This window comes from Oncorhynchus mykiss, chromosome 18 (genome assembly GCF_013265735.2).
Source record: "Oncorhynchus mykiss isolate Arlee chromosome 18, USDA_OmykA_1.1, whole genome shotgun sequence".
NCBI lineage: Eukaryota > Metazoa > Chordata > Actinopteri > Salmoniformes > Salmonidae > Oncorhynchus > Oncorhynchus mykiss.
This window is the reverse complement of record NC_048582.1, coordinates 53,357,729-53,385,574: the sequence shown is the minus strand read 5'-3', so window position 1 is coordinate 53,385,574 and position 27,846 is coordinate 53,357,729. Positions and strand designations below refer to the sequence as shown.

Below are 27,846 nucleotides of genomic sequence, written 5' to 3'. Positions count from 1 at the left end.
AACCCTTTTTAGCCAATGAGAGAGCGACGTCGAGAAAAGGGGTGCCGGAGACGTAAAGCTTGTGCAACATGGCGACTCTCCGAAGAGACTACGGAGAGTGGAGATACAACCGCTTTTAAACCAGAAAATCCATATATTTGTGCCTTGTACAATGTGGCGGGTTTAGCCCAAGCTACGACATCTACAACATTGTAAACGATGTTTGCAGAGGTAAGTTCATACTCGCTTCAAGGCGAGTCTATAGTTTGTTTTCCGCGCTGGGCAGTGACAGCGTTGAGTGACAGCAGCCAAACAGCTAGCTAACCGTTTAGCATCCGACCACAGGTAAACATTGGACGATGAGCACCGACAGGCTTGTTTTGAAAAAAAAAAACCCTCCTTGCTCTGTCAGTTAGTCCAGGATTAGATAGCTAATACGATGAGCTGAAGTTATCCTTGGTGACAATACCGTGCTGGAATAAGCTCTCTGGCTAGGTGGAATAACCAACGTTATGCGTTTACATTATTATGAGTAACGACGTTGCTAACAGGAGAATCTCTTCAGCTCAACTGATTCAGGTGAGAATGGAATGGGCGCGTCCCAAAGTAGTTATTAACTAGCTGGCTAGTTAGCTGGTGGCTAGCCCATTCAAAAGTACATTCTTGGGCTAGGTGGCTAGCAACATCGATGTCAATTGCCCCATTTGCTTCCTAGCAATATAACTTAGCCTGCTAAATACTAGTAACGTTAGCTAACTTTAGTAATGTTAATTATTAACGTTAGATAATGTTATAGCACAACCTTATCAGAGTTAGTTAACTAGCTATGTGTCTTTCTGATTTGACATATTTAACCAACTCACTAGCTATCTAAGTAGTTAAGTTACTTGTTACTGTTTTGCCCTGTTCTGTGTGTAACATTAGCCATTTTGATGTTGGCCAGCTACATTTTGGTAAATACGTGACGTTTAGTCTGCCTGCCCCATCATTACATTATCTGGCTTACACCTGGAACTGTCACCAGTCAAGTTTCTGGTACCTTCTGTCATAAAATCTGTTATGTAGGCTAGCTATGTGTTCCAATTATGCCTATGCGGCTGCAACTACATTTCCTATGGTATTTAATTTAGCTAGCTAGCTACATGCAAAGTAGCTACAGTTCTCATCAAATGGGTAATAAGTAAGAGTTTCTATCCAGCCCCACTTCCTGTTCCTTTAAATGGGGCTAGTCAAGTTTCTATCCAGATCAGACCGGTGTCTGAAATGGATGTGTAAAGAACATATGACTGACTGCCTGTCATGTGGAATTGGGAGTTGTGTTCGTTCAGCAGTACTTCTCATTACTCTAATCTGTATTGTCTAAACTGACAGTGTTTTCCATTCCAAGGGTTTTATCTAAAGATAATGCTCTACGCCCATTGAGCCTGGTCTGTTTGACTAGACTACTTACCGGTAATGTAGTTATAACTGCTTATAAAGCAACTCTCTATATAGGCCCTTACAGTTCTCTGGTAACTAGGCCTACCTACCAGGTAAATATCCAACAGTTTTACCTTAGTATCAAGGCCCTTCCTATGTTGGAGACCTACGGTGTGTGTGTCTCTGCCCGGTGTGGTAGGCCTAATCTAGGTTAGACTATATCTCCTAGGTCTCTGCAGGGTGAGGTATTTTTATAGCGCTACTGCTTATAGTAAGTCACTCTCCTAATATATGTGTATGTATGTATATTTGTATAACTAGGCAAGTCAGTACAAAACAAATTTTTATTTACAATGACGGCCTACCGGGGAACAGTGGGTTAACTGCCTTGTTCAGGGGCAGTTCAACGACAGATTTTTACCTTGTCATCTCGGGGATTCGATCCAGCAACCTTTAAATTAATGGCCCAACGTTCTAAATAGTAGTCTACCTGCTGCCCCCTAACTCTGATTACTATCAGGTCTATATGACCTCACTGGGGTAAGTTTAAGTTGTGGCTGACATGGCACATTGTCTCCAGTTAATCTGGGATGTTATGGAAGAAAGAGGGCATTGTGTTGTGCTAGATATCACACCCAAGTATAAAACAGCATTCTTGTCTCTAACCTTTAGAGTTAACCAGTCACAACCTGAACACAACCTGGAGCACAGTAGCCAGCCTGACTGAAGGGAGTTGGCTGTTGTGGTGTAACTGGTCTTACAGTGTAATATGCACCCTCAAGGATATGTGTTTCTCTCACAGCTAAATCTCATTAGTATGTCTTAATCAAGGCTTAGTGACAGCGAGGCGTCAGTCCATCAGAACTGCTCCGCCACGCACGCACGCGCAGCCTGCATCAGTCTAAGGTCACCCTAATAGGGAACTTTAACTGGCCCAGGTCACAGTGCAGTTCTATGGGAGCAGGAGGAGCACGGAGCCCAGTATCCATCATACTGAGGCCTCCCAGCCCTGCTCAGCCCAGCTCCCTCACTCCCCTCTGGGAGCTCCACTCACTTTCTCAGAGGAGAGCTTTTTAATGTTCTGAGCTAATCCCTCAATTACTAACCCCTCACTCATTAAACCCTAACCCCTCACCCAATGTCAGTAACTCCTGACTGTCTTGGAGGCCAAGGGGGCTGTGCTGCTGACAAAGTTGAAACATACATTCGCTAACCCCTGACCTCTTAGCCAGAAAAGGACTGGCCACCCCTCAGAGCCTGATTCCTCTCTAGGTTTCTTACTACATTCCTGGCTTTCCAGGGAGTCTTTCATAGCCACTGAGCTTCTGTATCGGCATTGCTTGCTGTTTGGGGTTTTAGGCTGGGTATCTGTATTAGAGGTCGACGATTAATCGAAATGGCCTATTAATTAGGGCCGATTTCAAGTTTTCATAACGATCGGTATATTTGGACACAGATTTGGCCGATTGATTTTAATTTTATTTTTTTACATCTTTATTTAACTAGGCAAGTCAGTTAAGAAGACATTCTTATTTTCAATGACAACCTAGGAACGGTGGGTTAACTGCCTTGTTCAGGGGCAGAACGACAGATTTTTACCTTGTCAGCTCAGGGATTCAATCTTGCAACCTTACAGTTAACTAGTCCAACGCTCTAACCACCTGCCTCTCATTGCACTCCACGAGGAGCCTGCCTGTTACGCGAATGCAGTAAGCCAAGGTACGTTGCTAGCTAGCATTAAACTTCTCTTATAAAAATCAATCAATCAATCATAATCACTAGTTAACTACACATGGTTGATGATATTACTAGTTTATCTAGCTTGTCCTGCGTTGCATGTAATCGATGCGGTACGTATCGTTGCTCCAATGTGTACCTAACCATAAACATCAAGGCCTTTCTTAAAATCAATACACAGAAGTATATATTTTTAAACCTGCATATTTAGCTAAAAGAAATCCAGGTTAGCAGGCAATATTAACCAGGTGAAATTGTGTCACTTCTCTTGCGTTCATTGCACGCAGTCAGTGTATATGCAACAGTTTGGGCCGCCTAATTTGCCAGAATTTTACGTAATTATGACATAACATTGAAGGTTGTGCAATGTAACAGCAATATTTAGACTTATGGATGCCACCCGTTAGATAAAATACGGAACGGTTCCGTATTTCACTGAAAGAATAAACGTCTTGTTTTCGAGATGATAATTTCCGGATTCGACCATATTAATGACCTAAGGCTCGTATTTCTGTGTGTTATCATGTTATAACTAAGTCTATGATTTGATAGAGCAGTCTGACTGAGCGATGGTAGGCACCAGCAGGTTCGTAAGCATTCATTCAAACAGCACTTTCGTGCGTTTGCCAGCAGCTGTTTATGACTTCAAGCCTATCAACTCCCAAGATTAGGCTGGTGTAACCGATGTGACATGGCCAGCTAGTTAGCGGGGTGGGTAGTTGTTCCCCTTGCTCTGTATGGATAACGCTGCTTCGAGGGTGGCTGTTGTCGATGTGTTCCTAGTTCGAGCCCAGGTAGGAGCGAGGAGAGGGACGGAAGCTATACTGTTACACTGGCAATACTAAAGTGCCTGTAAGAACATCCAATAGTCAAAGGTATATGAAATACAAATCGTATAGAGAGAAATAGTCCTATAATTCCTATAATAACTACAACCTAAAACTTCTTACCTGGGAATATTGAAGACTCATGTTAAAAGGAACCACCAGCTTTCATATGTTCTCATGTTCTGAGCAAGGAACTTAAACGTTAGCTTTCTTACATGGCACATATTGCACTTTTACTTTCTTCTCCAACACTTTGTTTTTGCATTATTTAAACCAAATTGAACATGTTTCATTATTTATTTGAGGCTAAATTTATTTTATTGACCTGTTATATTAAGTTAAAATAAGTGTTCATTCAGTATTGTTGTAATTGTCATTATTACAAATACACATTTTTTTTTTAAATCGTCCGATTAATCGGTATCGGCTTTTTTTGGTCCTCCAATAATCGGTATCGGCGTTGAAAAATCGTAATCGGTCGACCTCTAATCTGTATAGCAGTTTGTGACAACTGCTGATGTAAAAAGGACTTCATAAAATACATTTGATTGATTACCCCCTAACCCCTCAGTCACTGCCATTGGTCACAGGGGCTGTGGCAAGGAAGGGAAGTGAAACCTGTATGCCTGCCTCACTGACATACTGGGCATGAGGTGACTTCATGTGGCAGGGAGTTGTGCAATGTCCTACAACTGATTTTGTTTTTTAGGGAGTTTACAAGGAATGCTTTGTGCTGCTTCAGTCTGGAACCCTCAGCTCTTGTATGGAACCCTCAGCTCTTGTATGGAACCCTCAGCTCTTGTATGGAACCCTCAGCTCTTGTATGGAACCCTCAGCTCTTGTCCTGTGATAGTTTGTGAACACCTGTGTCATCCTCTCCAGTCTCCACTAGTCTGTAGTCTGGTACAGTAGTGTACTGGGGAGTGGAGGCTCTCTAAGTCAGTGGAGGAGTGGGTCAGCTAGCGCAGTCTGTAAGTAGTAGAAGTTAACCCTGTAGTGGTTTAATAAGCCCTGTCATCCTCTAGCTCAGGGTTTGTTAAACTATGGATCGGGAGCCAAAGTGGGCCCTGGGCACTTGAGGTGGGTTGCGAGTTATGAGAATACATCTAGATTTGCACACTATTTCTTCTTAATTTGGGTCATTGAAGGACGATTAGGGTCCCGGGAGGACTGTCGGGTTGAATGATGGACATTATACAGTGGAGTGTATGAGAGACAGGACAGCCAGGCATGACTACAGGCAGCTGTAGGGCAGACTCTTCGCAGCTGTCTGAGGCTATGGTGGGCAGAGAGGAGTTTTATTAAAACGTCTGAGCCCTTTCTGTTGGAATGGTTTTCCTGAACCTTCTTGCTACCGTACATTATCACAGAAGACAAGCATCATTTGTGACGAGTTGTTTTGTTGTGGCTGGTGAGCTGTCGTTTTGTATTCTCTCCCACTAGTCCCTCTGTCTGTCTTTAGCCCTGATAAGGTTAGCCTCTATCAAAGTAGAGGGGGCTAGCCAGTAGCCATATCATAACTTGGCCTACCTGTCTGTCCCTATATTCAGACAGTGATTGTTCCGTGGCGGCTCCACTGTGACGCTGGTGCTCTGATAACCCTAGCCCAGGCCCGCTCATATGGGCCCTCTAACACCATTACGGGTGTGTGTGTGTGTCGAGTCAAGGACGTCTGCTAGCAGCCAGGCACCTCGTGAATGAGAAGAGGCCTCCTTATCCCTGCTGTTGTTAGTAGTATAAAGACCCTGATTGACTGAATACCAGGCGGGTCTAACAATCAAGAGTGTTTGCGGTATGTTCATTTCTCTGTTAGGGTGTCTGAGTAACATTCTGTAGGTTGTGTCTCTGATGATACCTGGCTAGTATGCTGCTTCTCACCAGAGCTAGTCTAGGGAAGAATTTGCGATTTAGCCTGAAATATAGGCCTAGCTGTGACAGCCCATCCTCTTAGCTACTGTAGTATACGTATGGTACAGTGCAAGCTAATGTTTCTAAATTCCCCTGTTTGTAATAATGTAATGTAATAGGCTGTGTAACACAGAGGTCAATAACCTGCAGTAGTCAGTCAGTGCCATGTGTTGTTATTTGGCCATGATGACTTTGTTGTTTACTCTCAGGTGAATGTGTTAGCAGCAAGGGACTGACAAGCCTGTTTCATTATGTGAGCGAGGGGAAACGCTATGTGTGTGTATTGTGCACTTGTACAATGTGCGACTTTGCGCGCGCACGTGTGTGTGTTTGTGAATAAAGTTGTGTAAGGGATAGCCCGGCTCTATCCAGCGTGGTTGATTGGAACAGATGGTGTATGTTAAATCTGTGTAAGCTGGAATGATTCAGAGTATGCTGCTACTAGCTCCTGCCTAGTGTGACGCTTATAGCTGTAATACTGCTGTACTACTCAACACCATCACCCTGACCCCTGGAAAGGTCAAGACATATCCAGTGTGTGTGTCCTTATAGCTGTAATACTGCTGCAGTACTCAACACCACCATCAGCTTTTACACAGAAGCGTGAGTGTCCTGACCTCTGGAAATGTGTTCTCCCCTCAATCTTAGCTAGCTAATTAGTTATACTGTATCTAAATGAAATCTGGAGACATAACAATGATGACAAAAGCTTTTCCTACTAATTATTTGCCTCCTTTTGAAATGTCATTGTGTTTCCAAGCCACAGTAATGCACTTTTCCCTAAATCTTCATCGGCACTAGTGATGCACCGATATGACATTTTTGGCAAATACCGATATCCAAAATTTTCCTTGCCAAAAAAAACTATACCGATATTTAAAATGTTACTGTCCTTTTACGTACAGTTAAATAGTTGAAACACACACACTGACCAAAAAGTTATTTTGTTGCCATTTATATGTATGTCTCCATTACCAGAAAAACATAATTAAAACCTATTTCTTTCACTTACTTGCTGTGTTGTTTCATTGTTCATTTGTTCAGTCTCAACCAGGATTTCATCATACATGTCAAGCAGTTAAGTTTCAGCTCTGTCTGTCCGTGGCCTCTCTTCCTCGGTGCGCACTGTCACTGTATCCGTTTCCATCTTGTCCAGCTGTCTAACATTTCACGTAAACCCTGTTCCTTGTCTAAGTAGCGGTCCTTGTACCTAGCATCAAGCATGGTGGTGACAGTAGATGCTCAGACATAATGCCACCGAATCGCTTGTTCACAGCCTCTAGTAAAGTACTTTTCCAAGTTAACCCCAAGGTCTGTGTTGACAGACCCAATCCATTGTAAAGGGTTTAAACATGGTTTCCTATGCTTGTTCAATGAACCATAAACAATTAATGAACATGCACTTGTGGAACGGTTGTTAAGACACTAACAGCTTACAGACAGTAGGAAATTAAGGTCACAGTTATGAAAACTTAGGACACTAAAGAGGCCTTTCTACTGACTCTGAAAAACACCAAAAGAAAGATGCCCAGGGTCCCAGCTCATCTGCGTGAATGTGCCTTAGGCATGCTACAAGGAGGCATGAGGACTGCAGATGTGGCCAGGGCAATAAATTGCAATGTCCGTACTGTGAGACACCTAAGACCATGCTACAGGGAGACAGAACGGACAGTTGATCATCCTCGCAGTGGCAGACCACGTGTAACAACACCTGCACAGGATCGGTACATCCGATCAACACACCTGCAGGACAGGTACAGGATGGCAACAACAACTGCCCGAGTTACACCAGGAACGCACAATCCCTCCATCAGTGCTCAGACTGTCCTCAACAGGCTGAGAGAGGCTGGACTGAGGGCTTGTAAGCCTGTTGTAAGACAGGTCCTCACCGGCAACAACGTCGCCTATGGGCACAAACCCACCATTGCTGGACCAGACAGGACTGGCAAAAAGTGCTCTTCACTGACACGTCGCGGATTGGTCTCACCAGGGGTGATGGTCGGATTCGCGTTTATCGTTGAAAGAATGAGCGTTACACCGAGGCCTGTACTCTGGAGCGGGATCGATTTGGAGGTGGAGGGTCCGTCATGGTCTGGGGCAGTGTGTCACAGCATCATCGGACTGAGCTGTTGTCATTGCAGGCCATCTCAACGCTGTGCGTTACAGGGAAGACATCCTCCTCCCTCATGTGGTACCCTTCCTGCAGGCTCATCCTGACATGACCCTCCAGCATGACAATGCCACCAGCCATACTGCTCGTTCTGTGCATGATTTCCTGCAAGACAGAAATGTCAGTGTTCTGCCATGGCCAGCGACGAGCCCGGATCTCAATCCCATTGAGCACGTCTGGGACCTGTTGGATCAGAGGGTGAGGGCTAGGGTCATTCGCCCCAGAAATGTCCGTGAACTTGCAGGTGCCTTGGTGGAAGAGTGAGGTAACATCTCACAGCATGAACTGGCAAATCTGGTGCAGTCCATGATGAGGAGATGCACTGCAGTACTTAATGCAACATCAGATATTGACGGTTACTTTTGACCCCCCCCCACCCTTTGTTCAGGGACACATTATTCAATTTCTGTTAGTCACATGTCTGTGGAACTTGTTCAGTTTACGTCTGTTGTTGAATCTTGTCATGTTCATACAAATATTTACACATTTTAAGTTTGCTGAAAATAAACGCAGTTGACAGTGAGAGGACGTTTCTTTTTTTGCTGAGTTTCTTTATAAACCTTCCTCCTGTATTGATGGTTCTCTTCCCTCAGCCACTTTATCTATCTAATGTAAATGACCTGAGCTGATAGATAGACCGCTCACAATGTTATCCTGATCACTATCAGGCTCTTCAGTAAGAGGGATCAGCAGCAGGGTGGCTCTACAGTGGGAGGGATCAGCAGCAGGGTGGCTCTACAGTGGGAGGGATCAGCAGCAGGGTGGCTCTACAGTGAGAGGGATCAGCAGCAGGGTGGCTCTACAGTGAGAGGGATCAGCAGCAGGGTGGCTCTACAGTGGGAGGGATCAGCAGCAGGGTGGCTCTACAGTGGGAGGGATCAGCAGCAGGGTGGCTCTACAGTGGGAGGGATCAGCAGCAGGGTGGCTCTACAGTGGGAGGGATCAGCAGCAGGGTGGCTCTACAGTGGGAGGGATCAGCAGCAGGGTGGCTCTACAGTGGGAGGGATCAGCAGCAGGGTGGCTCTACAGTGAGAGGGATCAGCAGCAGGGTGGCTCTACAGTGGGAGGGATCAGCAGCAGGGTGGCTCTACAGTGGGAGTGATCAGCAGCAGGGTGGCTCTACAGTGGGAGTGATCAGCAGCAGGGTGGCTCTACAGTGGGAGGGATCAGCAGCAGGGTGGCTCTGACTCAGATCATGGACAGATCACTTTCAATTTGTTTATTCCCCTGGGGTCCTCCTTTCACACAATACTTTATAGCAGAGCTCTCTGAACCTGTTCCTGGAGACCTACCGTCCCAGGGCTCAACGCTGAACTTTTTTACAAGGAGCATGTGTGCCCCAAAGTTGAAAAAAATACATGTAGGACCACAGTGAAAAGTATTTTTAGATATTAAAGCTAGAATCCTTAATTTTTCTAGGCACTCTGATGCTCCTAAATAAAATTGTCAGGTCGCTGGGCCTCCCGAGTGGCGCAGAGGTCTAAGGCACTGCAGTGCTTGAGCCGTCACTACAGATGCAGGTTCGATCTCGGGCTGTGTCGCAGCTGTCCGCGACCAGGAGACCCATGAGGCGACACACAATTGACCCAGCGTCGTCCGGTTTAGGGGAAGTTTTGTTCAGCCGGGATGTCCTTGTCCCATCGCGCTCTAGCGACTCCTGTGGTGGGCCGGGCACACTGCACGGTCGCCAGGTGTACAGTGTTTCCTCTGACACATTGGTGTGGCTTGGCTTCCGGGTTAGGTGGGCGTTGTTAAGAAGCTGTGAGGCTTGGCAGGGTTGTGTTTCTGAGGACTCATTGCTCTCAACCTTCGCCTCTCCCGAGTCCGTACAGGAGTGGCAGCGATGGGACAGGACTCTACCAATTGGATATCACAAAATTGGGGAGAAAAGGGTGGTCAAAGAGAGAAATTCCAGGTCGCACAACAAAATATTTTATATATGCGAGTGAAATGGTCACACTATAGAGCCCTGCGTCCTGTAGGTTTTCATTCCAACCCTAATCTAGCACACCTAGATTGGAGAGCCTGGCCTATGTGTGAACAGTACACTTCCCTTCAGTAGCTTGTCTGTGATAACTATGGGAAAATCTCAATTGCATACCCCTAGCATCCTAGGAGTATGCAATTGAGATTCTCCCCATGGCCTAATTCTCCCTCCCTTCCTGCATCTGGAGTGCCTGCTTCCTCTAGTGACACACACACACAGTAGCATTCTCACCTCACCTATTGCGATTTTCCTTCCTGCACCTGGAGTGCCACATTCCACCTGAGTGCCCCCTCTGTGACTGTCACACTCCTGTGGGTGGACACACACCTGCCTCACCCATATCACTTCACCTAGCACTCCTGGAACCTTTAGCTCTCACAGCAAACATCTGAAGAATGTAAACAAAACAAATGAACTGTGATCTAGACCCTGGTAGACAATCCTCATGCAAAATAGATTCCGGACCAGCTTTAGCTGTTAGCCTGGCTGTCTTTCAAGTAGCCTGAAGAATCCCTCAGATGTAGGCTAATGACCTGAGGTAATGAATAAACCCGTTGTATCTTGTTCGCTTGTGGGATGTGTTCCAGTGTTGGCTGGAGACTGGGTTACGTACAGAGTCTGCTAGCATAAGCTTGCTTGTGTTAGCCTGCATTTAGGCTGTGTGAGACTAAAGGATGCAGTGAGAAAGCTAGCATAGCATTAGCAGTTAGCTTGTAAGCATGAAACTGGGTCACCGGTAGATAAGCGACTTAACTCCAACATATGTCTTCTACAGAGGTCCAATGCAGCCGTTTTTTAAAATCTCAATATCAAATCATTTCTGGGTAACAATTAAGTACTATACAGTGATTGTTTTAAATTAAAATTGTCAAAAAGTAACAAAATAGCTTCTTAGCAAAGAGCAATTTCTCAAGCAAGAATTTTGCTAGGTCTGTCTGGGAGTGGTCTGATTGGGGAGGGGGAACTAGCAGTTATTGGCAGAGAGATTTGGAACTCTTTCTTATTGGTCTATTAACTAGTCACAAGTCAGGCCAAAACTCCATCCCACCAAAACAGGCTCAAATTTCAGGCAGACTTTCCAAACAGCTCTTACACTAAAAGGGCATTATCATAATTGTCACAATTTCACAGTATTCTTCCAACCTATGTGGAAATATACATATAAAAAAAACGCTGGCAAATCATGTTTTTTGACTGCATTGGTCCTTTAAGTTGTGATGCGCCTAGAAGAGTGTGCTGCCAGTACTGGTAAAAATGTCCATTGTTTTTATGCTTACCTTGTATCTGTTTGTCTGTAATTGCAAGCTTTTCTTTGGGTGCTGAAATCTGTAGTAGTCTGTCAAATTGCGCCCCGTAATCCACTGTTTTCCAATGAAGTAGGAAGTTAGCGACTTCAAACATGCAGTAACTCAATACTTATAAAATATGTCATTATTTAATGCTTACTGTGCACCTGTGCTTGTCCTGATTGCTATAGAGTTGTCAGTTTTGAATCCATAGTTTTTGATAAATAGCCTTCTCTGTTTCCCCTGCCAAATCAAAAACATCTGATTTTTGATGGGGTCCTCCTCCTCTGCTAACAAACAGAGGTTGCTTAAAATGTTACTTTTGTCAAAAACTACAGATTTCAGCACCCAAAGTAAAGCTTGCAGTTACACAGGACAAACCTAGAGAAGGAAAACATTAAATAATGGACAGCTTTACAATTATTGACTGATAGTGACTCGATGTAGTTGGCGGTACATTCTTCTGGGCGAATCACAACTTCTCTCCGTAGAAGACATTATACACCAAGTGTACAAAACATTAGCAACACCTGCTCTTTTCATGACATAGACTGCCCAGGTGAATCCAGGTGAAAGATATGATCCCTTATTGATGTCACATGTTGAATCCACTTCACTCAGTGTAGATAAAGGGGAGGAGACCGGTTAAAAAAGTATTTTTAAGCCTTGACACAATTGAGACACGGATTGTGTGTGTGCCTGTGTGTGTGCCTGTGTCTGTGCCTGTCCCTGTGTGTGTGTGCCTGTGTGTGCGTGCCATTTCAGTGGGTGAATAGGCAAGACAAAATATTTAAGTGCCTTTGAACAGGGTGTGGTAGTAGGTGTCAGGCGCACCGGTTTGATTGTGTCAAGAACTGCAACACTGCTGGGTTTTTCACACTAAACAGTTTCCTGGGCCAGCTACCCTGTGGAAGGCTTTCGATGCCTTGTAGAGCAGTGGTTCTTAACCTGGGTTCGATCGAACCCCAGGGGTTCGGTGAGTCATTCTCAGGGGTTCGGCGGAGGTCAAGACACACATTCGATTAATATGATTCGTGATGACACGCTCCGCTTGGCCATCATTGGCTGCAGGTGATCACGCTACATCGCTTGGTCTATCTGTGCTGCAGGGAATTTGGTGCGCTTAGTAGTCAACTTGTGATTTCTTTCTTAATATTTTAATCCCTTCATACTTACTATGTCGAGCAAAAAAAGAAAGTGGTCGGACGAATATGTACAATATGGATTTACATGTATAACCGAACGTGATGGGAGTCAGTGTCCTAACTGCATGATTTGCAATGCCAAGTTGAGCAATTCTAGTCTAGCACCGGCAAAACTAAGAGAACACTTCCTTAAGCTGCATGGAGATGGAAAATACAAGAACACAACGCTCGCTGAATTCAAGGTGAAGAGAGCCAGATTCGATGAAAAGGCTACTCTGCCTGTTCTCGGCTTTGTACCCATCAACAAACCGATCCTCACAGCATCGTACGAAGTTGCTTACCTGATCGCAAAGCAGGGCAAACCACACACCATTGGTGAAACACTCATAAAACCAGCTACGTTGAAGATGGCGAATATCATGCTGGGAAAAGAGGCCGAAGTTAAGTTATCCCAAATTCCTCTTTCAAATGACACCATCAGCGACAGAATAGAGGACATGAGCAAAGACATCTTGGCTCAAGTAGTTGCAGATCTGATTTCAAGCCCGGCAAAATTCAGCCTTCAACTCGACGAGACCACAGACGTTTCCAATCTAAGCCAGCTTGCTGTATTCGTGCGCTATGTGAAAGACGACGTGATAAAGGAATAATTTTTATTTTGTAAGCCTCTTACAACAACAACTAAGGCAGCCGATGTGAAGAAACTTGTGGATGACTTCTTCAAAGACAACAATCTTTTGTGGGATATGGTTTCTGCAGTTTGTTCGGACGGAGCTCCAGTCATGCTGGGAAGAAAGTCTGGTTTTGGTGCGCTAGTGAAAGCCGATGCACCACACATCATTGTTACGCATTGTATTCTGCACAGGCATGCGTTGGCAACAAAAACCTTTCCTCCAAAACTGGCAGAAGTATTAAAAATTGTAGTGGAATGCGTGAACTATGTGCGAACTAGTGCTCTGCGGCATCGCATCTTCAGTGAGCTGTGTAAAGAAATGGGCTCTGAATTCGAGGTACTTCTGTACCATTCTAACGTTAGGTGGTTATCCCGGGGACAGGTGCTGAATCGTGTTTTTGCCGTGCGTGTGGAATTAGCCCTGTTTTTGCAAGAGCACCAACATTGTCATGCAGATTGCTTAAAAAATTCTGAGTTCATTCTCATTTTAGCGTACATGGCCGATATCTTCGCAGCTCTCAATCATCTCAATCAAAAGATGCAGGGCGGTGGAGTCGACATCATCGAAGCGGAGGAAAACCTGAAGGCTTTTCAAAAAAAGCTACCGTTATGGAAACGACGAACAGAGAACAATAACTTCGCAAACTTTCCCCTGCTGGACGACTGTGTAAGTAAGATCGAAGATGTATCTGGAATCGGAGACATTTCTGTACCCGCTGAACTGAAGCAAGCAATTGCCACGCACTTAGATGAGCTTGCAAATTCTCTCGACGGATACTTCCCTACAAGAGAGTCATATCCAGCATGGGTGAGACAGCCGTTCACGTTTAGTGTTGAGACAACAGATGTCAATGATGAATACCTCGATGAAATCATTGAAATTCAGCAGAGCCAGGTTCAACAGCAACTCTTCAGAACAACAACGCTTTCAACGTTTTGGTGTCAACAAATGGTAACGTACCCTGTTATTGCTAAGAAAGCTCTGGAGATTTTCATACCGTTTGTTACAACATATCTTTGCGAGCAATCCTTTTCGAGGATGCTGGACATAAAAACGAAGAAAAGGAACAGACTTTGTTGCGAAAATGACATGAGAGTGGCACTTGCCAAGGTGAAGCCGCACATTTCTGAACTGGTCTCTGAAAGGCAACAGCAGAAGTCACACTGATTTGCAGTAAATATTCATTATTATGTTTTTGTTTTTGTGTGAAAATGATCATCTGTGTGAAAATGTTTTGATGATTTTGTTCTTTGAACACAGTGATGTTGATGCACGGTTCATTTTGTGCACCAGTCAAATATATACCTATGTTTTGAATTAGATTTTTTCTTTCAATTAAGAAGGGTTCGGTGAATGCGCATATGAAACTGGTGGGGTTCAGTACCTCCAACAAGGTTAAGAACCACTGTTGTAGAGTCTATGCCCTGACAAATTACAAGTGCTAGCATTAGCAGTTAGCTTGCTAGTGTTAGGCTGTAGGCTGTGTGAGATCGGGTTAGGATGCAGTGAGAGAGCTAGCAATGTTAGCAGTGAGGTCAGCAGTTAGTTGATCTTTTTCCTGCTCTGACAATAACAGGTAACCTGAGGATGAGAAACTCTCCCTCTCACTTTCTCTCGATCTGACTTTCTGTAGTGTTTTATATTTTATTTAACTAGGCAAGTCAGTTAAGAACAAATTATTTACAATGACGGCCTTCCCCGGCCAAACCTGGACGACGCTGGGCTAATTGTGTGCCGCCCTATGGGACTCCCAATCACGGCCGGATGTAATATAGCCTGGATTTGAACCAGGGACTGTAGTGACGCCTCTTGCACTGAGATGAAGTGCATTAGGCTGCCACAGTTAATATGTGAAATTAGGTGGGTGATTGCTATACGTTAACCCCCTCCCTCCCCCTCCAGGCCAGTCTGTCTGTGTGGGGATGGGGGGGTCTAGGAGTGGTGCTGTTCCTCATCACTTTTGGACCCTTCGCTATCTTCTACCTGGCCTTCTATATCTGCTGCGTTGTAGGCGGGTAAGTGTGTAAAACCTGTTTGAAGTTAAATCCTTTATAGATGTGTTTATGTGAAATTATCTGTCTTGGTTGTATCCCAGCTTTCAATAGGTTTTTACTGAGATTACTAATGAATCTGGTTTACATGTCTTCTTCCTCTTCTCCTCCTCCTCCTCCCCCTTCCACTCTTCTCCCTCTCTCCTCTCCTCCAGTGGTTTTGCGGTCACTCTGTTGTTTGGGAAGACCAACTCAGAGAGACATCTTGAGAAGTGTGAGCACTCCTACCTGCCAGCCACGCAAACGGGTATACTGAAGGTAGGATGCACACACTCACCAACACACACTCACACAAATGACTCTCTCTCCCCTCCCCCTCCATATCTTTCTTTATCTCTCTCTCCCCCCCTCTCTTTCTCCCCCCCAGACGTTGGATGAGATGAGGTTGGAGCAGAAGCCTATAAAGATAGACAGGAGACTGACTGGCTCCAACTACATAGACGAGCCTCTGCAACAGGTAAGTAACAGATGGATGGGCAAGTGAAAACAAACGGAGAGGGAGCACAGTGCTGACACAGATACTTTCTGCTTACTGGGCTCTGTCTATACAACTGTGATTGAAGCCAAGTCACCAGTTTTAGTCTGCAACTATCTCAATGCAGACATTTATGTCTCTGTAGCAAAGGGGTGTGTTTGAATTTCTGCCTGTCTTAGTGGATGTTTATGTACGTGTCTCAGTGTTGAACATAACAGAGATATTCCCTCTGTTAGTCCTAGAGAACGATAGCTGTGACTGAAATGTGTCCACTAAAGGGCTAGTTAGTTGCTATAGCAGCCAGATAAAGTGAGGACATGTCTTTAAGTAGCCTAATTAGATCATGACCTGCCTGGATCAGCAGCCCCACTGTCTCTCTGCAGATGTGTGTGTGTGTGTGTATATGTGGTTTATCTCCCTCTTGTGTTCTGTATGGCCACTGTGGGTTTAATGAAAATGGACTTCTCACCTACAATAATGACTGGCCAGTTTCTCACACTCTCTCCCTCTCCAGGTCATCCAGTTTGCATTGAGAGATTATATTCAGTATTGGTATTACACTCTGAGTGAGGATGAGTCTTTCCTGCTGGAAATCAGACAGACTGTCCAGAACGCTTTGGTCCAGTTCTCTACACGGTAACATTCTATTACTGCTATATTACTGGTGATTTCCTGCTCTTCCTTACTTCTCTATAACTACTGTGTTTTTATTATACAGGTCTAAAGAGGTGGACTGGCAGCCTTATTTCACCACCAGACTGGTGGATGACTTCGCTACTCACCTCCGAGTCTTCAGAAAGGCCCAGGACAGACTGGAGCGCAGGGATGACAATAAACAGAGTAGGAATACACATCCACCGACAGACAGGCGCTCTCTCTCTCTGACATGATGATGATGATGATTGTGGTGATGTTGATGGTGTTAATTGTGGTAATGACAATTGTGTTGATGAAGGTGACGCTTGTGGTGATGTGTTTCTAGGGGACTTGTCGGAGGAGATGGTGGAGTCATTCTTTGAGGCGGAGGTAGAGATGGAGAGGAGCGTCTGCAGAGACGTGGTCTGCACCTCCCTGAAGGATGAAGAAGGTAGACACACACACACACTTTCCATTAGAGCGAAGAAGATTCACACGCTGCACCTCAACAAGGAAGTTGAAGCAACTTTGAGCCTGTGTGTGTGTGTGTGTGTGTATATATACACTGAGTGTACAAAACATTAAGAACACCTGCTCTTTCCATGACATAGACTGACCAGGTGAATCCAGGTGGAAGCTGTTATCACTTATTGATGTTACCTGTTAATTCCTTCAGTCAGTGTAGATGAGGAGACAGGTTAAATAAGGATTTTAAAGCCTTGAGACAATTGAGACATGGATTGTGTATGTGGGCCATTCAGAGGGTGAATGAGCAAGACAAAATATGTAAGTGCCTTTGAATGGGGTATGGTAGTAGGTGCCAGGCACACTGGTTTGTTTTTCATGCTCAACCATTTCCCGTGTCTATCAAGAATGGTCCACCACCCAAAGGACATCCAGCCAACTTGACACAACTGTGGGAAGCATTGGAGTCAATATGGGCCAGCATCCCTGTGGAATATTTTCAACACCTTGTAGAATCCATACCTGACAAATTGAGTCTGTTCTGAGGGCAAGGGGGGGGGGCAACTCAATATTAGGAAGGTGTTCCTAATGTTCGGTATACTCGGTGTACATCATAATGTTGACATTCAGGTACTGATGTCTCTGTGTGTGTCTCTGTGTCAGGGTTCCTGAGGGACTTGTGTGAGGTGCTGCTCTACCTTTTACTACCTCCTGGAGACTTCCACAACAAGAACATGAGATACTTCCTCAGGGTGAGACACACAGACACGCACACACACAAAAGCAGACATGCACAAGACAAGCTCACACTGTGACACAAACACCAACATGAAATTGAGTGTGATGTGTGGTCCTGAGTGGCTCAGTCAGTAGAGCATGACGCTTGCAACACCAAGGGTTGTGCGTTCGATACCCGCTGGGGCCACCCATACATCAATATCTATGCACACATGAATGTAAGTGGATAAAAGCCGTCTACTAAATGGCATGAAGTAATATTTTATGTGATGTAATTTGATTGTGTCCATGTCCCAGGAGATTCTGGCGCGAGGCGTTCTCCTTCCTCTGGTCAACCAGCTGAGTGATCCTGATTACATCAACCAGTTTGTTATCTGGATGGTCAGTATCAGTAATCACGTTGATAATCAATATCGTTATTGGAATCTTTTATCAATATTACCACTTGATCAACCAGTTGTAGAAGGTTAGTAGAGATCAATAACTTTTATCAATACAACTGATATAAATGTTATATAAACGTATGTATGTATGTAGATCCGGGACTCTAGCTGTAACTACGAGGCGTTTATGAACATCTTGAAGCTGACAGACAAAGTGTCTGAGCTGGAGGCTGTTAAAGACAAGGCCCTGGAGGAACTACAGTACCTACGATCACTGGACACCGCAGGAGATGGTACACACACACACACACAGACATGCATGACGCCACACTTTTACCATAAAGTAAACTCAGCAAAAAAAGAAATGTCCCTTTTTCAGGACCCTGTCTTTCAAAGATAATTCATAAAAATCGAAATAACTTCACAGATCTTCATTTGTAAAGGGTTTAAACACCGTTTCCCATGCTTGTTCAATGGACCATAAACAATTAATGAACATGCACCTGTGGAACGGTTGTTAAGACACTAACAGCTTTCAGACGGTAGGTAATTAAGGACAGTTATGAAAACTTAGGACACGGAAGAGGCCTTTGTACTGACTCTGAAAAACACCAAAAGAAAGATGCCAAGGGTCTCTGCTCATCTGCGTGAACGTGCCTTAGGCATGCTGCAAGGAGGCATGAGGATTGCAGATGTGGCCAGGGCAATAAATTGCAATGTCTGTACTGTGAGATGCCTAAGACAGCGCTACAGGGAGACAGGATGGACAGCTGATCGTCCTCGCAGTGGTAGACCACGTGTAACAACACCTGCACAGGATTGGTAAATTCGAGCATCACACCTGCGGGACAGGTACAGGATGGTAACAACAACTGCCCGAGTTACACCAGGAACGCACAATCCCTCCATCAGTGCTCAGACTACGCAATAGGCTGAGAGAGGCTGGACTGAGGGCTTGTAGGCCTGTTGTAAGACAGGTCCTCACCAGACATCATTGGCAACAACGTTGCCTTTGGGCACAAACCCACCAAACCCACCCACAAACCCACAAACCCATCACCAGGGGTGATGGTCGGATTCGCGTTTATCGTTGAAGGAATGAGCGTTACACAGAGGCCTGTACTCTGGAGTGGGATCGATTTGGAGGTGGAGGGTCCATCATGGTCTGAGGCAGTGTGTCACAGCATCATCGGACTGAGCTTGTCGTCATTGCAGGCAATCTCAACGCTGTGCGTTACAGGGAAGACATCCTCCTCCTTCATGTGGTACCCTTCCTGCAGACTCATCCTGACATGACCCTCCATCTTGACAATGCCACCAGCCATACTGCTCATTCTGTGCGTGATTTCCTGCAAGACAGGAATGTCAGTGTTCTGCCATGGCCAGCGACGAGCCTGGATCTCAATCCCATTGAGCACGTCTGGGACCTGTTGGAACGGATGGTGAGGGCTAGGGCCAGTCCCCCACAAATGTCTGGGAACTTGCAGGTGCCTTGGTGGAAGAGTGGTGTAACATCTCACAGCAGACATGGGCAAATCTGTTGCAGTCCGTGAGGAGGATATGCACTGCAGTACTTAATGCAGCTGGTGGCCACACCAGATACTGACTGTTACTTTTGATTTTGACCCCTCCTTTGTTCAAGGACACATTATTCCATTTCTGTTAGTCTGTGGAGCTTCTTCAGTTTATGTCTCAGTTGTTGAATCTTGTTATGTTAATACAAATATCTACACATGTTAAGTTTACTGAAATAAACGCAGTTGACAGTAAGAGGATGTTTTTTTTGCTGAGTTTATACATACAATCCCCAAAAAAATATATTTATTAATCTCTCATTCCACTCTCCTCTCATCTCCCTCCATCCCATTCCTTCCCTCTTTCTCTCCCTCTCTCAGATATCAATGTTATAAAGAATCAGATCAACAGTCTGTTGTTTGTGAAGAAGGTCTGTGAGACCAGGATACAGAGGCTACAGTCAGGGAAGGTCAGACATGGGGTATTATGGAGAGTTTGATGAACAGTGAAAATTAGTTTAACACACTTACTAAACCTCTTTCTCTCGTTCTCACGCTTTCTATCTCTCCTTATCTCCACCTCTCTATCACTGCTGTAGGAAGTGGATACTCTAAAACTAGCAGCTAATTTCGACAAGCTGTGCATCATACCACTGGAACACATCCTTGTTCACAACATCGCCTTGCAATTCTTTATGGGTTTGTACTGTACCGCACACACACAACATGCAAGCCAAGTTGTTTTTATATTTTATTTAACCTTTCATTTTTTTATTTCACCTTTATTTAACAAGGTAGGCCTGTTGAGAACAAGTTCTCATTTACAACTGTGACCTGGCCAAGATGAAGCAAAGCAGTGGGACACAAACAACAACACAGAGTTACACATGGAATAAACAAACATACAGTCAATAATACAATAGAAAATCTGTATACAGTGTGTGTAAATGAAGGAGGAAAGGCAATAAATAGGCCATAGTGGAAAAGTAATTACAATTTAGCAAATTAACACTGTAGTGACAGATGTGCAGATGAGGATGTGCAAGTAGGGATACTGGTGTGCAAAAGAGCAGAATTTATTATTATTTATTTTTTTAAGTATGGGGATGAGGTAGGTAGTTGGTTGGATGGGCTATTTACAGATGGGCTTTGTGCAGCTGCAGTGCTCGGCTGCTCTGACAGCCGACGCTTGAAGTTAGTGAGGGAGATATAAGACTCCAGCTTCAGTGATTTTTGCAATTCGTTCCAGTCATTGGCAGCAGAGAACTGGAAGGAAAGGCAGCCAAATGGGTGTTGGATTTGGGATGACCAGTGAGATATACCTGCTGGAGCGCCTGCTACGGGTGGGTGTTGTTATGGTGATCAGTGAGCTGAGATAAGGCAGGGCTTCACCTAGCAAAGACTTATAGATGACCTGGATCCAGTTGGTTTGGCGACGAATATGTAGCGAGGGACAGCCAACGAGAGCATACAGGTCGCAATGGTGGGTAGTATATGGGGCTTTGGTGACAAAACAGATGGCACTGTGATAGACTGCGTCCAATTTGCTGAATAGTGTTGGAGGCTATTTTGTAAATGACATCGCCGAAGTCAAGGATCGGTAGGATTGTCAGTTTTACGAGGGTATGTTTGGCAGCATGAGTGAAGGAGGCTTTGTTGCGAAATATGATTCTAGATTTAATTTAGGATTGGAGATGCTTAATTAATATGATTCTTGAAGGAGAGTTTACAGTCTAACCAGACACCTAGGTATTTGTAGTTGTCCACATTTTCTAAGTCAGAACTGTCCAGAGTAGTGATGCTAGGCAGGCAGGTGCGGGCAGCTATCGGTTGAAGAGCATGCACTTAGTTTTACTTGTGTTTTAAGAGCAGTTGGAGGCCAGGGAAGGAGTGTTGTATGGCATTGAAGCTCGTTTGGAGGTTTGTTAACACAGTGTCCAACCAGGAAAGTCAATTAAGAACAAATTCTTATTTACAATAAGTGCCTCCAAGAGTCAAATGGTCTCCGGTGGGGACGTGGGTTGGGGAAAAAACACAGACACAGACAGAAGACACCGGAAAAAACACATACAACAGCAAACAAACTATGTGTGTGAAGGCATGTGTGGGCCTGACAGTGGAGGGCTACATAGGAACATCCTCACCCCTTACCTCTAACCCTTGACCTCTACCCTCTTCTGTAGACTACATGCAGGCGGCTGGGGCCCAGGCAGAGCTGTTCTTCTGGCTGACAGTGGAGGGCTACAGAGTAACAGCCCAGCAACAACTAGAGGTGATGGAGGGATGGCAGAAGGATGGAAAGAAGGGAGGTTCCACTCAAGGACTGCTGAAGGCTGCAGCATTAGGGGTCTATGAACAGTACCTGTCTGATAAGGTAACACACACGCTTTCACGACATACACATACACTTTCGCAACACGCGCACAAACCCACACATTTTCTTCAACTTTTGTCCACCTTTTTCTCTCTTTCTTTCTCCCTCTTCCCCTCTCTCTCTCTCTCTCTCTCTCTCTCCAGGCGTCCCCCAGGGTGCAAGTAGATGAGGTGTCTGTAGTCAAACTAAGAGAGAAGCTACAGAAGGAAGGAGACCCCACGCCAGAGATATTCGACGAGATCCAGAGAAAAGTGTGTTTTTGTTAGTCTGATGAAAAGGTTATCAACTGTCTGAGACTGTAACAGCTAGCAAGCATATTTGAGACCTTTGTGCTCAATGTTTTGTTGTGGATCCAAATAAACTATTCCCATGTGTTCTGGTGTGTGTGTTGCAGGTGTATGACATGATGCTTCGTGATGAGAGGTACTACCCGTCGTTCAGACAGAGTCCCCTCTACATCAGGATGTTAGCTGAACTGGACATGCTCAAAGAACCGTCTTATAGAGGATCAGATGACGGAGATGGAGGTTAGTACGGTCTGTCTATGTCTGTGCGTTGTAAGCATAGCTTAACCCTAACCCAGGTGTGAGAGGAGGGCCGAGTGTCTGCGGGTTTTTGCTTCTCCCTTTTATCAATGAAGGCAATTAGTTAGGAACTCCCCTCACCTGGTTGTCTAGGTCTTAGTTGGACACCTATTGAAAATAAATAACAAAACTAACAGGACACACGGCCCTCCATGGAATGAGTTTGAAACCTCTGGCCTAACCCATTCCCCATAACTTTGAAGAGAAACTGTTGTCCTATATCTTGAACTATTTCTCTCTCTCTTCCTCTACAGAATCGTTCAACGGTTCTCCAACAGGAAGCATTAATCTAGTAAGTCCTCATCAGTCCCTGAGACACACCAGCACTCAGTGCAGTCATTAAATACAGCCAGCCCTAGTCACGGTACTGTCTTTTAGAACAGGTGTTATTGGACCTCTAGTGGTGTTCGCTACCCTGCTATAGAGTTGATAACATTTAACAACTGTTAGGAAATGGTTGACTTTTGCTGCTGTCGAAGTAGCAGTATTGCTGCTGTTGATTGGCTGTTAGTACAGGGATTACAGTATATCTGGTTCTTATTGGTTGTTTCTCTCCACTGTTTACAGTCCCTGGATGACCTTTCGAATTCCTGCCATGACGACAATATACAGCTACACGCCTTCATCTCTGACACAGGTACTCACACACTTGAATTCAGACTTGTGATATCCAGTCAGATGAGTGTGTTGTCTGGTGGGAGCATGCATTTAGTTTTACTAGTGTTTTAAGAGCAGTTGGAGGACTTAAGCTAGTGTGCTACTGAAAGTTAACCAACTACCATTGTTCTCTCACTTTCATGTGTGTCTACTGACTACTAATGTGGTTTCATTCAGATATGTGTGGGTACAACAGTAGTGGCCTTAAAAACGTTACCCTGTCAAAATGCCTTGATGCTGTAAGAAACCTAGATGCAGTGTTGTCTCCTAACACTACAAGACGGCAGTCCAGTGAGTTCCATTATTTATGGCATGGATTATGTATCTTGGATGATACAATAGCAAGCATGTTTTGACATTTGATGAATGTTTTGGATTGATTTTGGTTGGGCAGGGTGGGCAAGATTTTACAGCGGTGCGACGAGTAACTTTTGTTTTAGGGCCAGAACTGTGTGTGTGCCTTTTTGAACTACTGACCACTCCCCCCGACTAGCCCCCTCCTCCCCTCTCCATCACCCTTTGACCTGTAACCTCATCTCCTCACGTTAACCATCAACTTGTATCACTCATGTTACCATCTCATGTTGCTGCTACTTTTCTTTTTACACTTTCATTATTTCATCACCTTTACCATTTCTTCTCTTTTTCCTTCACTCATTCCTTTGCTACTTTTTGTCATCTGTCCTCATTCCCCTTCTCTGTCTCTGTCTGTGCGCTTCCTCTTTATCCTTTCTCCCTTCCCTCTCCTCCTCCTCGCCCTCTCCTGCCTCCTCTTCCCCCTGGTCTCTGTGTATCAGTAGCTGATGCTTGTCTCCCCGGGGCTGGGTTGGGTATGGGGTTGGGGCTGCTGGGTGCTACAGGGGTGTGTAATGACCACGGCAAGACCTACGCCCTCTACGCCATCACCGTGTGCCGCCGTAACCACGACGGCAGCGAGGACTCCTGGAAAACCTACCGCCGCTACTCCGACTTCCACGACTTCCACATGAGGATCACGGAGCAGGTAAAGGTAAATATATGTGTGTTCCTATAACAAAGTCCTTCTGACTTCTAAGGTGTGTACATACATATGGAAAGATGCCATACCTTCCATCCTTGCAATCGCATTGTCTGTGACAGCATCTCCATTTTAAAGTTGTATTAAAGTTATACTTCTAAGAGTCCGTTGGCAGTTTGTAAATAAACTGAAAAGGTGCATAACACCACCTAATGTGCTGGAGTGCGTATAGTCTGAACAGGTATAAAGCCAAGGTTGGTGATTTACTGCCTCCTGCACTTAAGGAATTTTGCTTACCTGGATGAAATGAAATGTGATCCTGCCTTAACCCATAGCAAGTCCCACCCAATTGACTACTTCAAAATGGTGGAAGCCCCAATGGTGCTGCCCATGCTAAAAACAGACTTTGGTCCAAGTGCACCCTCCACCCATCTCTATGGATGTGTGTTGTACCTCCATTTTGGGAACCTGGCATGTATGTGTGTGTTTGATATATTCCAGTTTGAGAACTTGATGTCGATCCTGAAGCTGCCAGGGAAGAAGACGTTCAACAACATGGACAGAGACTTCCTGGAGAAGAGGAAAAAAGATCTCAACGCATACCTACAGGTGGGAGTGTGTGTAGTTTACCTGTTTTACGTGGCTATGCCCACTCCTCTCTTCTCTCTGTGTGTGTAGTTGTTATATCTTTAGTATACCTGTTTTACGTGGCTATGCCCATTCCTCTCTTCTCTCTCTGTGTGTGTAGTTGTTATATCTTTAGTATACCTGTTTTACGTGGCTATGCCCATTCCTCTCTTCTCTCTCTGTGTGTGTAGTTGTTATATCTTTAGTATACCTGTTTTACGTGGCTATGCCCATTCCTCTCTTCTCTCTCTGTGTGTGTAGTTGTTATATCTTTAGTTCACCTGTTTTACGTGGCTATGCCCATTCCTCTCTTCTCTCTCTGTGTGTGTTAGCTGCTGCTGAATCCAGAGATGATGAAGGCCTATCCTACTCTGGTTCACTATGTCTATGACTTCCTGGAGAATAAGCAATACAGCAAGGGCAAGGGAGACTTCGCACGCAAGGTACACACACACACACACACACACATGGCAGATAGCCTAGCGGTTAAGAACTTTGGGCCAGAAACCGAAAGGTCGCTGGTTCGAGGCCCCGATCCGACTAGTTGAAAATTCTTTCGACGTGTCCTTGAGCAAGGGACTGAACCCTAATTGCTCCTGTAAGCAGACACTCTTGCTCTGGGTAAGAGTGTCTGCTAAATTATATATTTTTTTACATGTAAAAAACTCACGTTGCCCAGCTGTACATACTCAAGTGGCTTCGCTACGGAATCGCTCACTACACTCACCTGTCGCGTGTTTGTCTGTGTGTGTCTCATTTACATTATTTAGCAGATGCTTTTATACAGTAGTGGGTGAATACATTTTCATACTGGTCCCCCATGGGAATCGAACCCACAACCCTGGCGTTGCAAGCGTCATTCTTTACCAACTGAGCCACATGTCTCAACAGATGGATACGTTTGTGAACCCACTGCGTAGCTCGATGCGTAACGTGTCCAACGCAGTGAAGAGACTACCAGATAGTCTGGCTGAAGGGATGAACACTGCTGCTGATAACATGGGACGCATGTCAGAGAAACTGGGCCAGGACATCAAACAGTCCATGTTCAAGGTAAGGACTCAACCTATTAGGGATGTGACAAATGGAAAACATTACTTAACGTTTAAACTGAAAAAATCATATTGGTTTTCCGTTTAAAACAATAAGAAAATGCACATAATTCCACGCGATGCCAGCAACAATTTAGGTCTCGCGGTGTGTCCCTTTCAGATGGTTAAGCATTGCAGCTGTACTACAATTACTGTCCCTCAATTCCACCTTACAAAGTTTACATTTCCTTCTCATTTAACTTCTCACAGTATTGCCCTACAGGGCTTCGCTGCTGTCGCTCGTCTTTCTCTACCAAAACAGCGGAGAATTTGAGCCTCGCGCTTCAACGATCTTAGTTGTTACGGAAATTGACCCACTATGCTGTTTAGTTTCTGCGTCTATGTAAGGGTTTTTCTTTTCGTTAAGGATCCCAATAAAACATTTAAACGTTCACAGGCCTACTACCTATACTACAACCTTATATAACCAACATTGGACGCATGTCTGAGAAACTGGGGCAACATCAAACAGTCCATGTTCAACAGTCTTGCTACACTCTCTAACCTTAAGTCCAACCAGACTGACCATGTATTAATTATACTCAGACTATACATCAACCAGACGCTGACTATACTCTGACTATACTCTACTGTCTGATGTCCAGGTGCCTCCACTGCTCCCCAAGTCTAACGTTGACCCAGAGCACTGCCGAGTCTCAGCCCAGCTGGACGACAACGTGAGTACAACACCCCGACTAGCACACGGTCCCACCAGTTTATAGGCCCTCTCCTCTGGAACATGTTTAATTAGTGAAAGCAATACAGTGGTATAACGTTTACTTTGGGAGGTGTGTGTTTTCCAGGTGGATGATAACATCCCCCTGCGTGTGATGCTGCTGCTGATGGATGAGGTGTTTGACCTGAAGGAGAGGAACCAGTGGCTTCGCAGGAACATCAAGAACCTTCTGCAGCAACTCATCAGAGCCACATACGGAGACACTATCAACAGGTACTGTACACACACACACACACACTCACCAGTGCTACATACAGAGATCTGACTGTATTGTCTGCCCCTCTGGTCTCTGCAGGAAGATCGTTGATCATGTGGACTTCATGACAGCTCCAGAACAGGTGGCAGACTACGTCAAGAAGTTCAGGTGACAGACACAGACACACACACACACACACTATTAGATTGCTGTGTGTGATTGGTTAGAAGGTAACTCTCTGTGGTCCCGTCCCTGTGCAGGGATTCATACTGGCCCAACGGAATCCTAGCAGAGTCTCCACCCCGCCGGGACAAGAACATCCGCATGAGGACACGGGTCGCCGCCAAGACCAACCTATTGGGAATCATGCCAGGTAATGCACGCACACACACACACAGACTGAACACATTTGTTCACTATTAATACATCATTTCTCACTCTATCCTCCTCTAGATGAGTTGAAGCACATCATAGGGGCGGATACGACTCGTAAAGGCATCCTTCGTGTGTTTGACATGTTCCAACACGGACCAATGAATCGTCGGCTGGTCTACGTGCTCCTAGAAGGATTCCTGGAGACCATGTTCCCTCAGTACAAGTTCCCAGAGCTGTTTGTCAAACTGCATTCCCGTTCGCCGCGCACGGCCAGATATACACAGAAACTCAAGAGCACCTCCCTGAAGAGGTGACAGGAGACTGGGATTGGGCAGGGTACTTGGTGACACACACTCGCTCACACGCCGTGAGAGAACAGAGGGAGGAGGGGAGTAGTGGGGAGGGTGTGTATGTGTGCTGGTGAGAAGAGGTGTGCGTGTCCTTCTTTCTATGTCAAGAGGTGCTTTTTGGGCCATCCGAGCACTTAACTCTTCCCTCCTCTCCCCTACATGCCTCTCACACTCTCCTCTACTCACTCACACACACACCCTCCTGTGCACACTTTAGAGACCGCATTTGTGTTTTATTTTATTTTTGTACTTTTTACTTCCTACTAAACTATTTTATTGTAGATGTGTGGTCAGACTGACAGCTGCTCTGATATACACAGCAGCTGATCTCCGTTACTGATACCAGAGAGCAGAGCTATGTATAGAGAAATACATGGGTCGTTCCATGTAATGAGCCCCTTTTGGGTAGTGTTTCCCAAACTCGGTCCTGGGTTCACAATTAGTTTTTTTTGCCCTAGCACTACA

General features: G+C 45.1%; 1 protein-coding gene across 8 annotated transcripts; it reads left to right on the top strand.

The window, feature by feature from the left end:
* Positions 1–33: 33 nt before the first annotated feature.
* Positions 34–27,846, top strand: snx13 (sorting nexin 13). 8 transcript variants are annotated; one of them, XM_036953245.1, is made up of 26 exons: positions 34–210; positions 15,035–15,147; positions 15,339–15,441; positions 15,551–15,640; positions 16,173–16,294; positions 16,377–16,498; positions 16,641–16,745; positions 17,423–17,511; positions 17,795–17,878; positions 18,035–18,173; positions 19,776–19,864; positions 19,994–20,093; positions 21,578–21,768; positions 21,912–22,019; positions 22,163–22,295; positions 22,607–22,644; positions 22,920–22,989; positions 23,807–24,018; positions 24,508–24,615; positions 24,966–25,076; positions 25,525–25,686; positions 26,330–26,401; positions 26,513–26,673; positions 26,756–26,824; positions 26,917–27,029; positions 27,110–27,846. In XM_036953245.1, the coding sequence occupies exons 1-26, from the start codon at positions 199–201 to the stop codon at positions 27,343–27,345; spliced, it is 2,952 nt and encodes a 983-aa protein (XP_036809140.1). In that variant the 5' UTR covers positions 34–198; the 3' UTR covers positions 27,346–27,846. The 8 variants fall into 8 exon arrangements, with proteins under 8 accessions (XP_036809140.1, XP_021428148.2, XP_036809139.1 ...); XM_036953244.1 differs by lacking the exon at positions 34–210 and adding an exon at positions 410–558 and having other exon boundaries at positions 23,807–24,012; XM_021572467.2 differs by lacking the exon at positions 34–210 and adding an exon at positions 410–558.